The sequence below is a fragment of the Pelophylax lessonae genome (genome assembly GCF_965119305.1).
Source record: "Pelophylax lessonae genome assembly, chromosome: 10".
Taxonomy (NCBI): domain Eukaryota; kingdom Metazoa; phylum Chordata; class Amphibia; order Anura; family Ranidae; genus Pelophylax; species Pelophylax lessonae.
In genome coordinates this window covers 22389307-22404246 of record NC_138777.1, presented here as the reverse complement: position 1 = coordinate 22404246, position 14940 = coordinate 22389307, and the positions used below count along the sequence as shown (strand labels likewise).

At 46.6% G+C, this 14940-nt stretch overlaps 1 protein-coding gene across 2 annotated transcripts in view; it reads right to left on the bottom strand.

The window, feature by feature from the left end:
* Positions 1-2665: 2665 nt before the first annotated feature.
* The window catches only part of EXT2 (exostosin glycosyltransferase 2), a 138791-nt gene continuing 126516 nt past the window's right edge, over positions 2666-14940 (bottom strand). For both annotated transcript variants that reach the window (XM_082270307.1, XM_082270308.1), the window contains exons 13-14: positions 12025-12107; positions 2666-2867 (exon numbers count right to left, since the gene is read on the bottom strand). In XM_082270307.1, coding sequence (XP_082126433.1) covers positions 2729-2867; positions 12025-12107 — 222 coding nt within the window. In that variant the 3' untranslated portion in view covers positions 2666-2728. The remainder of the gene's footprint in view (positions 2868-12024; positions 12108-14940) is intronic.

Below are 14940 nucleotides of genomic sequence, written 5' to 3'. Positions count from 1 at the left end.
GCTGGGAGTGTTAATACAAAGTTAACGACACCCCCAGATCAGTTCGCATATCGCAGTGCGAACTGTCAGTTCGGACATGAATCGGATCGCATAGGTGTGAACACCCATGCCATCCGGATTCTGGTGCAGACCCAAAAAAGGGCCCTGTGCAACTTTGGTCCGAATGTGATGCGAATTCAGCCATACCATCTATATGGCTGAGTTTGCATCGCACAGACATCGCATGTGATTTGCAGAGCAGTGCGGTGCGAGTCACATGCGATGTCTGACATCGCATATATGTGAACCGGGACTAACAGTGACAACCAATAGCTGCTGCGTAGCGTCATTCGTACCGTTTCCTTCAGTTTTCCCCATAGACCAAGTTGCACAGATTACTACTAACATAGTCCCAAGGCTTCTATTGCACATACATCTTTCTGGAAATTTCCACAGGATCAAGATAATAACAAAATGATAAACATACCCAAATAATACACAGTAATATATAACCTTAAAAAAAAGAAAACATTAAAGCTGAACTTTGGGATAAGCGAAGATTTGTGTATGTCTTCCAGATCTGTGCAATAATCCAGTGTGAGACTTTCCCTCTGTAATAAAGACCGCTCACTGCTGCGCTCTCTCCTTGTGCAGGGTGACTGGCTTTTGTCTCCGCCCCCTCCTGTATTTTTCTGCAGGCAGCCTTTAGTGGGTGGGGACTGCTAAGTCCCTCCCACAGCTCTGCTCTCTCTCCTTGTGCAGGGTGACTGGCTTTTGTCTCCGCCCCTCCTGTAGTTTTTCTGCAGGCAGCCATTTGTGGGTGGGGACTGCTAAGTCCCTCCCACAGCTCTGTTCTCTCTCCTTGTGCAGAGTGACTGGTCTTGTCTCCGCCCCCTCCTGTATTTTTCTGCAGGCAGCCTTTAGTGGGTGGGGACTGCTAAGTCCCTCCCACAGCTCTGTTCTCTCTCCTTGTGCAGAGTGACTGGTCCTGTCTCCACCCCCTCCTGTATTTTTCTGTAGACAGCCTTTAGTGGGTGGGGACTGCCAAGTCCTTCCCACAGCTGTTCTCTCTTCTTGTGCAGAGTGACTGGTCTCATCTCCGCCCCCTCCTGTAGTGGGGGGGGCCTGCTGAGTTCCTCCCACTGCTTAGCTCTATGCACAGGCTATGCAGAGGACAGGGAGGAAATCATTGCTACTCTGGTTGCTATTGAGGAATATATTTAAATAAATGGTTTTGTGACTATAATACAGCTCTGAGTCCCAGGAGGGGGTAAAACGCGATAAAGGAAGGATGCTGGCTCCCTCTCACAGCTTTGCTCTGAGCACAGGCTATGTAGAGGACAGTGATGACATCACTGCTACTCTGGTAGCTATTGAGGAATATGCTTTAAAAAATGGTTTTGTGACTAGAATACAATTCTGAGTCCCAGGAGGAGGTGAAACGCGTTAGTATAAAGATCTTGAGTCCCTTCCACAGCTTTGCTGTCTGCACAGGCTATGTAGAGGACAGTGATGACATCACTGGTACTTTATTGGCTATTGAGGAATATCCTTTAAAAAAATGGTTTTGTGACCAGTATTCAGATCTGAGCCCTAGGAGGGGGTAAAACGCGTTAGTGTAAGGATCCTGGGTCCCTCCCATAGCTTTGCTCTCTGCACAGGCTATGTAGAGGATAGTGATGACATCACTGGTACTTTGTTGGCTATTGAGGAATACATTTAAATAAATGGTTTTGTGACTAAAATACAGCGGAGTCCCAGGAGGGGGCGAAACGCGTTGTAGAAGGATACTGGGTCCCTCCCACAGCTTTGCTCTCTGCACAGGCTATGTGGGGGACAGTGATGACATCACTGGTACTTAGTTGGCTATTGAGGAATATAATTAAATAAATGGTTTTGTGACTAAAATACAGCAGAGTCCCAGGAGGGGGCGAAACACGTTGGGGGAAGGATCCTGGGTCCCTCCCACAGCTTTGCTCTCTGCACAGGCTATGTAGAGGACAGTGATGACATCACTGGTACTTCGTTGGCTATTGAGGAATATATTTAAATAAATGGCTTTGTGACTAAAATACAGCTCTGAGTCCCAGGAGGGGACGAAACACGTTGGGGGAAGGATTCTGGGTCCCTCCCACAGCTCTGCTCTCTGCACAGGGTATGCACATCACAGTGATGATGTCACCGCTACTTTTCCAAGGTAATGTCTAGGTTTGCAAAGGCATTTGCTGCATAAAAAGTGGATTTCGATCCTTTGTGGCTATTGGGAAATGTAAATGAAAGATTGCGTGTTTTCCGGAGTTCAGCTTTAAAGTTGGAACAAAAAGGCGAAAACAACTGAAATGAATGGAGGACAAACTAAACAATTTTACAGTAAATAGAAACAATAATGCAAAGGCTTTCTTTTTTTTTTGCCGCCAGAATCTGTTATCAGATTTGTGAAGGCAAATTGGGCAATACTGGCAATTTCCAAAAGGCAAAGAACCGCATTTTACAGTAACTCCTCCCCCTTGGCTTTGTGACACGTGAGCGCAACTTCAACGGGCAAAAACTGTTACCAAGAGTTCTTGGGGTGTGAAGAAGCCAACAGATGTTCTCCAGATACTATAAAGCTGGCTGTGTACATAAATAACCTCCGAAAACGTCTCTTAAGGAAGTCCTTGAGATGCACTGGAAGGAGAACGATGGATGAAGCTCGTGCGTAGGGTGCACTGTGATGTCATCAGAGAGGGGGGGCACGCCGATCTCCCCTTCACAAGCTGCCGATGTTGGGGAAACTCTTTAGCTTCTCGGGAAAGTCGTCTTTGTACAGGACGGGGTCTGCCCGGTGCTCCACCACCTTCAGGGGCATGGTGCCAAAGACGCTGGCGAATTTATTGATGCATTCTGACCTGGAGAGGGGGGGGAGGGGAAGGGATAAGGCAGTGAAGACAACGTGATTTATTGATGCTGGAGGCAGGAGCTGCTAATAAACATTTATAGATATTTCAGCAATCTTCCAAACTGCAGATTTCTACTTTCAGCGCTTTGATATCTACAGCTATGATTTGTTTTTTTATAGATAACTTTATTGTTGCTCATGAAAAGTGTGTAACCTTTATTGTGAAACCAGAACATACCATAAAAGAATACAGGCGGGGGGAAGCAAAACTAAACTGAAACTAAGTGCCGGTTCACACATGTGATGTCAGACATTGCATGCAACTCGCACCGCACTGCTGTGCAAATCACATGCGATATCTGTTCAATGCGAATTCAGCCATACAGATTGCACGGCTGAATTTGGACCAAAGTGGCACCGGACCCTTTTTTTTTTTTGGTCCGCACCAGAATCGGATCGCATGGGTGTTCACTAGGGCTTGCTCTCAACGGAAGCCCTGATAATAATGCCACATCCCATTTTTGAAATACAAAAAGAGGTTTGTTCCCCTAGTGGTGGGACTTTTCAGGCACTCAAAAACTTAACAAAATATAATATACAAAAATATTTTATTAGAAACATGATACATGGGTTAAAAAAAAGGCAAGCAGTATATGTTACATTAGACATGATGCAGATGATAATCGTACTATACAGCAGGAAGAAACCCAACGCGTTTCAAAGTAAACACTTCTTCTTCAGGGGTAAGTCTGACCTTATAGTGGTTTTTCTATAGCAGATAACAATAAGCTCGTGATTAGTATATATCAAAATGTTGAACATTTTGATATATACTAATCACAAGCCTTTTACTATACCTTGCCACTACAAGGTCAGACTTGCCACTACAAGGTCAGACTTGCCACTACAAGGTCAGACTTGCCACTACAAGGTCAGACTTGCCACTACAAGGTCAGACTTGCCACTACAAGGTCAGACTTACCACTACAAGGTCAGACTTGCCACTATAAAGGTCAGACTTGCCACTATAAAGGTCAGACTTGCCACTATATGGTCAGACTTGCCACTATAAGGTCAGACTTGCCACTATAAGGTCAGACTTGCCACTATAAGGTCAGACTTGCCACTATATGGTCAGACTTGCCACTATAAAGGTCAGACTTGCCACTATATGGTCAGACTTGCCACTATAAAGGTCAGACTTGCCACTATAAAGGTCAGACTTGCCACTATAAGGTCAGACTTGCCACTATAAGGTCAGACTTGCCACTATATGGTCAGACTTGCCACGATAAGGTCAGACTTGCCACGATAAGGTCAGACTTGCCACTATATGGTCAGACTTGCCACTATATGGTCAGACTTGCCACTATAAGGTCAGACTTGCCACTATAAGGTCAGACTTGCCATTATAAGGTCATACTTACCCCTGAAGAAGAAGTGTTTACTTTGAAACGCGTTGGGTTTCTTCCTGCTGTATAGTACAATTATCATCTGCATCATGTGTAATGTAACACATACTGTTTGCCTTTTATTAACCAATGTATCATATTTCTAATAAAATATTTTTGTATATTATATTTTGTTAAATTTTTGAGTTCCTGAAAAGTCCCACCACTAGGGGAACAAACCTATTTTTGTATTCACTAGGGATCGACCAATTATTGGCAAAGCCGATATATTGAGGGCCAATATGCACTTTTCCCCGATATATTGGAATCGGCCCCTGAGGTGACCGACATTACCGATATTTCGGGAATGTGCTTGTACCGGAGTGATGCCTGCAGCTAGAGGCATCACCCCGATACCGGCGTCCATAGCCGACGGTCGGCTGTCTTGTAATGACAACCAATGCGGCTGAGAAGCCGCTCGGCTGTCATTACAAGGAGCGGGAGGGGACGTCCCCCCCCCTCCTGCCGCCTTCCGTGGCTCGCCCGGGTCTCCCGTCCCACCGGGAGACCCAGGCATCCTACCTGCACGGCCGCCGAAGACCCGATCAAAGCCGCAGTCAGTTCTGATCGGGTCTCCATGTCGGTCATGACATCACTTCCGGGTACTCTGCGCCAAATTTAAAAAAATGACAGCATTCAAAAAAGCCAAACTTGGCGTTTTGAATGCTTTTAAGTGCAGAGGAGGAGTTTGGGGTCTTTTAGACTCCCAGATCCCTCCACAAGAGTACCTGTCAAGTAAAAAAAAAATATATATATATTTTTTTAAATGTATGAAAATATCGGCCGATACCGATACGCAATGACCAAAATATCGGTATCGGCAATGAAAAAACTATATCGGTCGATCCCTAGTGTTCACACCTATGCGATCCGATCAATAAAATTAACCCCTTCCCTGCCAGTGTCATTTTTACAGTAACAGTGCATATTTATAGCACTGATTACTGCAGTAATGTCACTGGTACCCCCAAAAGTGTCAAAAATGTCAGTCAAGGGTCCGATCTGTCCGCCGCAATGTCGCAGTCCCGCAAAAAAAAAAAATCGCAGATCGCCGCCATTACGCGTTAAAAAAAAAAACACCAAAAATGTCAGAAATCATTCCCTTTGTTAGTAAACGCAATAACTTTTGCGCAAACCAATCAAAATACGCTTATTGTGAATTTTTTTACCAAACATAGGTAGCAGAAAACAAATTGGCCAAAAATGTAAAAAAATTTTGATTTTTACATTTTTTTTGGGGGGGAATTTCATATAAAAAAATGTGAAAAATATTGTTGTTTTTTCAAAATTTACGCTTTTTTTTTTGTTTATAGCGCAAAAAGTAAAAATCGCACAGGTGATCAAATACCACCAAAAGAAAGCTCTGTTTGTGGGAAAAAAAGGACATAAATTTCGTTTGGGTACGGCGTCGCACAACCGCGCAATTGTCAGTTAAAGTCGCACAGTGCCGAATCGCAAAAAGTGGCCTGGGCGTAAGACAGCAAAATCCTCCGGTGGTAAAGTGGTTAAAGCAGAAAGTAAAAAATACTTTTTTTTTTCATTAAAATTGTTAGTCTTTTTTTGTTTATGGGGAAAAAAAAAAAAAAAACGCGGAGCATATCAAATACCACCAAAAGAAAGCTCTATTTGTGGGAAAAAAAAGAACAAATTTTATTTGGGTACAGCGTCGCTATTGTCAAAGTAGCGCAGTGCCATATCGCAAAGAATGGCCTGGTCATGAAGAGTGGTAAATCTTACAGAGGTCTAATGATTACAATGTAACTTCTCCCAACTCACAGCAATGTTCTGGAACCACTCGCCACCTCCAGAGGGTAAAATCAACTTTATTTGGGGATCTAGAGTATGCAGCCCATCGCCCAGTCCGGCAGTTGATTGTAAATCTCACTGGAAAAATCCGGGAGGAAAAGAAATTCCTATCTAAAAATTTTGCCAGGACCAAAGATCCCAGCAAGGAACTAGGTCCTTACTCCAGACTAGGCAGAAAATAACGGAATGACTATAGCAGGAAGAGGGAGTATACTCCCTGGGACTGCCCATGGGTGTAGCCAGAAGTTTTTTTCTGCCTAGTGTCCTACTCTTGTAGGGGGCAGCATAACCCAATGGTCAAGAATGACAGGAGCTGTGTCTGTTAATGAACGTAAGAGAAAAAACTTTTTTCTTAGTTTCTGTTATAATTTTTCTCCTTCACAGATGTGCGCTAATGAGGCTGAACTGATGATGTGGCACTGATTGGCTGCACTGATGAGGAGGCACTAATAGTCAGTACTGATAGGCAGCACTAATAATCAGGACACTGATGATCAGTGCCCTGATTATCAGTGTAGATGTTCTCTTTCACACTTGCAGTTTACCGGCTCTCCTCTGTCACAGCGTGAGGAAAGGAATGCCGATAACCGGCAAACGTGTTGACATCGTGATCAGTTGTGATTGGACACAGCTGACTACGTAGTAAATGGCTGCTGTGATTGTCCCTTTACCCCGAACACAGAGCACATCGGGTGTGCGGTTCTGGGAGGACATCAATAGCCGCCCTCCCAGAACTGGACGGCCATGTTGTAGCCGTCATTTGGCTATAGTGCGGTTGGCAAGTGGTAAACAAGGGCTTTCAGACCCTCAGGTCTATACACATGCAAAGGTCGCAATGCTTTTCAAACCAATGCCCACTAAGGGCCAATTCACACCAGTGCGCTTAACGCAGCTGTAAAAAACACAGATCAACAGAAGGATATCTGTGCAACAATTTCCAATGTGTCCTTTTCACAATATAACATTGCGTTGTGCTAAAATGAAAAATGTATGTCAACGGACGTCAAAATGTATGTCAATGGATATCAGCATGCGTTAACACGGATCTAAATTGGTGGAAATGTACATGCATTTTAGCTCAAGGGAGTGTGAATTGGCCCTTAACAAGACCCATTCAAGTCACATTTTCAGGTTTAAAACAGGCAGTGAGGAGGCGAAATATCTCCACCCAGCTGCCTGCCAACTGCCTATTAGAAGATGATCCATTGTGAATGATTTTCAGAGGGGTGGCAAGGGCTGCCACATGTAAGAATGAGTCCTTAGACTGTCGGGGCGATTTAATAAGGCATTTCCAACAAAAAATGAGCTTGGGTATTCTCCTAAGTCATCGCTAACCTAAACTCTGGCCTCTTTTTTTTTTTTTTTAACAACTATGAGCTGCGGGCTTGGTTAGTCCTTGCCCCACACCTCGCAGGTTGCAGCCCAGACACGGATCCAGCCACCTGTAGCTCATTGGAGAGCAAAAAAGTGAGAGTTAAGGTTAAAGATGAGTTCGGAGGACTTCTGAGCTAATCTCTTATTATTCGCCACATTACTGGTGGTGTGGATGCTGTCAGAAGCTGCGCAACCAATTAATTAGAATATAACGTTAGGGCTCTTTCACACGGGCGGTGCACCCGACGGAGCCCGTTATGCTCAGCGGGGGATCGACCTGCCTCTCCCAGCTGAGCAGGCGGATGACAGCTGTGTGCTGAGATGGATCTGTCAGATCCCCGCTGTCCTCTATGGGAGATCGGATGAGAACGGACCCCCTGTCCATTCTCATCCGATTCGATCCGATCCTCCAGGTGCATGGAAAATAGGGTTTCCATCCGTCCATATTTCACAGACAGGATCGGAATCAGATAGCAGCGGGTGTCAGCGGAAATGTCTCCGTTGACACCTGCTGCCCCATGGGATGCATGGAGCATCCGATCCGGTCCACCTGAAAAACCGACAGGCGGATCGGATCGCCAGTGTGAAAGGGGCCTTATATGCGCCAAATTCAAGTAGTAACAAATTTATTGTCTGCCGGTACTACTGTGACAGATTCAATAAAGTATACTGCTATATCAGATGTAAGAAACGTGGAGTATAGTAAGAGCTCTTCTATGTGTTAAAGTCTCTCTTTCTTTATTATACTTACTGTCTCTGTGTAATGGTGTTGCACAGAGCCCCCCCTATTCTCCTCTTCTGAGTTCCCCTGCGGGTGCTTTTGGCTCCTCCTGCCCTCAAATACCCCCCACTTTCAAGCCGCTTGCTATGGGGGGTACTCATGCGGGCTTGCTCCTCAGCCACACACTGAGGGTCTATTGACAGCCCCACCCCTCGCTCCCTTATCACCGGATTTGATTGACAGCAGCGGGAACCAATGAACCAACTGAATCCAGCAAAAAAGGGAGATTGAGAGAGCAGCGCTGCTACTGGACCGATATGGGGGGGGGGGGGGGGGTGCTGGGGGAAGCTGCACCTAAAAGTCTTTTTTACCTGAATGCAGAGAATGCATTCAGGTAAAAAAAAACCTTCAGCCTTTAGAACTATTTTAATTGTGTTTGCTTGTTCTGTACAACTGCTGTGTGCGGCTGTTCTGTCAGAGACGCAACCGATTTGAACACATCATTCTCCAATCCGCACATGAATCTGTCTCAAGCTCTGACATTTATTACACTACTAAGAGACAGACGCCTAGTTATGAGTTCTTTAAGAATTTATTATTTTTTTCAACAATTTTTATGGATTTTTAATGATTTTTTTGAATTTTTATTATTATGAATTTCTTTTTTTTTTTTTTTTAGTGCAGGTTTTACGTTCCTGCTATGGGCAAAACAGAAGCAAACAGTGCGATGCTAAGTGCACCCATCACAACCAATCAGATTCCACTTTTAAGAAGTCAGACTAGTACAAGATGGATGCTGTCTGGCTTCCTATAGCAATCAGATTGTCCCTGTCCTCCCAATGCAGTGTAGGAGACACATCCATAGTGTAGATCTAGGGAAAAGCATAGGCGTCAGCTGGTTAGGTGGAGAAGGGGTTAATCCGACAGGCCAGGCAGGCAACAAGAGACCCGCACAGGGGATAGTACAGCCCTATTCCCTCCTGTGGGTCTTCCAATCCCCCCTCACATTCCTGCCATTCCTGCAGCCGATTGCCTGACAGGAGAGCAATCAGCCCTCAGCCCCAGCTACAGATAAGGCCTGAATGGTGAAGTTCCAACATATGGACAGGGATGACGGCTTACATAACTCAGAGAACCTGTTAACCCTCTCACAGCTGGGCCATTCTATAGCCTCAGCAGGTCAACCATCTTTTTCTGGACGGTTCGCCCTAATGACCCCTAACAACAGAAGGACCATGGTGCTCTTCTCTTGGCCTACAGACCTTGCCACAAAATACTTCCCAAACAAGGAAAATGGGATTTTCGACTTTCCGTAAAATCCATTTCTCTGATGGTTACTGACGGACACGGCTCCTTATCTTCTTGACAGCTGGGTTATGCTGCACTCTACAGGAGTAGGACACTAGGCAGGAAAAAGCTCGACTACGCCTATGGGGCAGTCCCAAGGGGGTATACTCCCACTCTCAACTATAGACACTAGGAGGACACTAGGACACTAGGCAGGAAAAAGCTTGACTACGCCTATGGGGAAGTCCCAAGGGATATACTCCCACTCTCAGCTATAGACATTCAGTTTTGATACAAGCAGTGTCAGAAGAAAACCAACTCCACAGAGGGGTGGGTGCTGTGTCCGTCAATGAACATCAGAGAAATGGATTTTACGGTAGGTTAAAAATCCCATTTTCTCTTTTGTTCATTGACGGACACAGCTCCTTATCTTCTTGACAGTTGGGACATCCCAAAGCAGTGTCAAACATGAGGAGTGGGAACAGCAAGAAAAAATTCCCAAGGCTAAAATGTAGCCATCCAGGTAACATGGAGCTTAACCATAAAGAACTGGAGCTCACCTAAGAAAAACAATGCACCCTCAAAGAGGACCAGGTCCTCTAAACAGCAGCTTGCAAAACCTTGCGGCCAAAGGAAGTATCCGCAGATGCCAACACAACCACCTTAGAATACCGGCTACCTCCTGAGCCGCCAGGACACTTCTTGTGCCCCCTTGGTGATTGACATGCCCATGCCTTGTCTGATTGAATACGTACCAGACACCCCTGAAGGCGAACTGTCCAATGATCCAAACAAAATCTGGTCACTCGGAGTTCCAGTACATTGCTCATCAGTCTGGACTCTGGAAGGGTCCAGTCCCCCTGAGCACAATCTGTGCTAAGGACACCTCCCCAACCCAGACAAGCTAGCATCCATGGTGACAACCGTCCAGTACAGGGAAGAGACAGGATTTTCCCTGTCGAAGTGCCGGAGAACGAAGCCACCAGATCAGGGACCCTGTCGTACCCCGGCTCAACAGGATCAGATTGTCTAAAGACTGAGGATTTTTGTCCCATTTCACCAGGATCTCTTATTTGCAGAGATCTCATGTGGAACTGTGCCAATGGGACTGCCTCAAAGGTAGACACCATCAGGAACAGCACCTGCATGCAAGCCCGGAGGGATAACCGTCTGCTGGACAACAGAAGCTGGATTGCCTCCTGCAATTTCTGGAGATTTTCCAGAGGAAGAAACACTCTGCCTAAGTCCGAGTCCAGAGTCAGACCCAGATAGTCCAGTCTCATAGATGGAACCAGAGCAGACTTTAGAAGGTTCAGAATCCAACTGAACTCCCTCAGAGTTCGCAGAGTAATCTCCAAGCTGTCCATCAGAGCAGTCTGAGACTCCGCTCACAGAAGAAGATCGTCCAGGTACCCCAGTACCGCGATTCGTACTGTGGGGGAGCTGCATGCAATTTTTTTTTTTTTAATTTAATGCAGAGAATGCATTAAAGGTAAAAACCTTCAGCCTTTAGAATCACTTTAACCACTTTCCTACTGGGGGCTTTTACCCCCTTTCCTACCCATGCCAATTTTCAGCTTTCAATGCTGTCACACTTTGAATGACAATTGCATGGTCATGCAACACTGTACCCATATGACATTTTTATCATTTTTTTTCACACAAATAGAACTTTATTTTCATGGTATTTAATCACCACTGGGTTTTTTTATTTTTTGCTAAACAGACGAAAAAAGATCAAAAAAAGGTGGCACTGATGTGAACTGATGGGCATTGGTAGGTGGCACTGATAGGTGGCAATGGTGTGCACTGATGGGTGGCACTGATAGGTGGCATTGGTGTGCACTGATGGGCATTGATAGGTGGCATTGGTGTGCACTGATGGGCATTGATAGGTGGCACTGATATGTGGCACTGGTGTGCACTGATGGGCATTGATAGGTGGCACTGGTGTGCACTGATGGGCATTGATAGGTGCCACTGATAGGTGACCTTGGTGTGCACTGATGGGCATTGATAGGTGGCACTGATAGGTGGCATTGGTGTGCACTGATGGGCATTGATAGGTGGCACTGATAGGTGGCACTGGTGTGCACTGATGGGCATTGATAGGTGGCACTGGTGTGCACTGATGGGCATTGATAGGTGGCACTGATAGGTGCCACTGATCAGGAGGCACTAATTGGCAGCACTGGTGGGCCTGCACTGATAATCAAGACACTGATAATCAGTGCCCTGATTATCAGTGTCGATGGCCCTTTAACACAGACCGGTTATCAGCTCTCTTCTTCCCTCCTCATATTGTCAGCCTGAGGAAAGAAAAGCCTATAACTTGCTTGTGTTTACATCTGGTGATCAGCTGTCATTGGACACAGCTAATCACGTGGTAAAGGGCTGCTGTGATTGGCCCTTTACCCTGCACGGAGATCACGGGAGGACGTCCATGTATGCCCTCCCAGCAAAGTAAGCCCACGCTGTAGCCGACTTTCGCCTATAGAACAGGCGGAAAGGGGATAAAGGCTGCTTACCTTTCCACCATGTGCGTCTGGTCCAGGGAAAGGCCATCGATCGCAGTGCATTCTGGACATTTAAACTTCTTCCTTGGCGTGACCTGTGGGAATGGAGAAGAAAAAAAAAAATATTGTTGAGGGTGACAACCGACAGATGAAATATTGTTTACCCAGCACAGGACATTTCTCTGTTATTATATGCAGCTTGTCATCCTCTGGCTAGAGGCTACACGGCTCGGGTAGCTCAGGGCTAAGCCTGAAATCTAACGAAAACAGACTGCAGGATTTGCATGCTCTCCTCCTCTCCCATTTCTATGCGAGGTGAAAAAAAAAACTGGCGATGACAAGCCCTTTAATTCCCTTTTAATGACTTCTCACACCGCTAAGGTCCCTGTGTAAACATCATATGGTGTGGTGGAGTTTTCGAGCTGCTTGCGGCTCCTCTGTACCCTTCACCCACCGCCGCAAACAGGCCGTGTGGTGTCTCAGTGCCGGAGTAATCCCTGCCAGAAAAGAGATAGGGGGGCCAACGATTTGGTCCTTAAACCGTCCGTGGAGATGTCAAGGGGCCCGGTGCCACCAACCTACAGCGGTGATCAGAGGCGGAGAGGTGTCACCGCGGCATCTGATAGGGGGGCTGGCGGTGACAGCACAGGAAATGAATGCGCGAAGGGCCGGCGATCAAAGCAAAGCCGCTACGGCCAAGATACCCCGGTAATGCAGGGGATTGGGGAAGTTGATTGCGAGATCACTTTTAAATTAACATTCGCGAGGAGTGAAATTTGTAATTAACATTCCTTGCGTCAGCTGTCCCGGGGCGGACAGATGGTCATCTATATAGGGCTTCCAGTGATTCCTCTCCCAAAATTTAACAACGGTTGGTTTTGGCGACTGTGGAAACAGCGATTCGATACAGAAGGCGGTGCCTGCATAGAGAAGTGCCAACAAATTAGAATTATCAAAGGTCAGACCTCAAAAGGTTAAAGGACACCCACCTTCCCCCATGGACAAGGTTTTCCTTTTTATCCATATTTGTTTTTTATGTAACTTTTTCAGTGATTTCTTAGGTCCAGTTGTAACATCCTTGGATCCTCTACTGCACAGGTGTCAAACACAAGGCCCATGGGCTGAATGTGGCCCCCCCGGCCATTTCATGTGGCCCTCGCACTTCCCCTGCAGCTGCGGCACCCCCCTTGTCTCTGCCCTCACCTTGTCTCTGTCAGCAGCAGTAAGGCTGATCTTTGCCCCCCCCACCTTCTCAGCAGTTCGCAGCAGAGAGGAGGGCAGAACTCCTCCTGCAGATCCTGCACATCTCTGTGCAGCCGCAACACCACCTTGCCTTTGCCTTCCCTGGTCTCAGCATTCAGCAGACTCTGAAAGCTGACTCCGGCCCTCCTCTGGTTCTCCTCCAGACCCTGCATTTCTTCCCAGATCCACCCGCCTCTTCTTTCTGGCAGCAGCACAAGGTAAGGGGTGCACTGTGATGTAAGGAAGGGTGGGTGACACTTGAGTTCTGACGGTGGGGGGCTCTTAACATCCGGGGCGTGGGGTACTCTGGACATCTAATCCTACAGATATAAGCGGCCCTTTGAGGGCAACCATAATGCTGATGCGGCCCGTGATGAAATTGAGTTTGACATCCCTGCTCTACTGCCTTGGGAGGAAGTGGGTGGTAATGAATGATGTTGAGAACAGCCAAACATATAGATGCGGGCACTGCTCTCTATATAATACTCCTGTGAGCCTAGGCTGGGTTGGTGGCACACCTCCAGGGGGTGTGCCCTTGTCGCCCTGGGCTCAAAGGAGGTGGGTTAAATAACGCTTGGGTATCGTGTTGGTGGCACGCATCCAGGGGGTGTGCCCTTGTCGCCCTGGGCTCAAAGGAAGTGGGTTAAATAACGCTTGGGTATCGTGTTGGTGGCACGCATCCAGGGGGTGTGCCCTTGTCGTCCTGGGCTCAAAGGAAGTGGGTTTAATAACACTTGGGTGTCGTTCAACAAAAAAAAGAGGAGCCGTGACCGGCACCCACCCTGGAGCTTTAAGAGGGCAAGCAATGCTTAGGGACTTTTTTCTTATTTTTTTTGTTAATGGGAGAAAAGAGATTTAAAGTTATTGTAAAGGACTGTTTTTTAAAAAAATATTAACAAACATGTTCTACTTACCAGCTCTGTGTAATGGTTTTGCACAGAGCAGACCGGATCCTCCTCTTCTGCAGTCCTCTCGCCGGTGCTCCTGGCTCCTCCTGCCTTTGAGTAACCCCCCTTAGCAAGCCGCTTGCTGGGGGGTACTTGTGCAGGCTAGATTTTGACTCTCACTGTGTGCATCTATTGACACACACAGTGTGGCTTGGCTCTGCCCCCCCTTGTCACTGGATTCAACTGACAGCAGCAGGAGCCAATGGCCCCCTCTGCATTAAAGGATAAGTCTGCCTTTGGGAACAAGTTATATCTTCCACCCATTTTTAGGGTGGAACAAGTAACATGTTCCCGCTCCTGCAGCCTCCCCCTGCTTGTGACAGCAGGCCGGGGATCTCCTCCCTGCATCCACTGTCAAAAGGTAAAAACTGTGCAGCTGTGCGGGGCTCCGCCCATACAGGCATGTCATTCATTCATACAGTCCCCTGAATGAATGCCTACCAGCCTTTGTGGCTGACAGCTTGTAACTCCCAATTTCCAATGAGTTTCTAGGGCGCTGGTGAGAGTCCGTGTACAGTAGTTCATGGAGCTTCCCGGACTGAACTGCCTGTCCGTATCAGAGGTCCGGGCAGAAAGCTACACTGACAGTCTGCAAGAGCCTGACATTGCACCCCCAATCTGCTGATCTCAGGTGCAATGATTTACAGGCTCATAAGAAAGAAAATAGTGAATGCACACTTTCTTACCTGCAAAAACATGAGCATTTATTTATTTATTTATTTAATAAAGGTGAACTCTT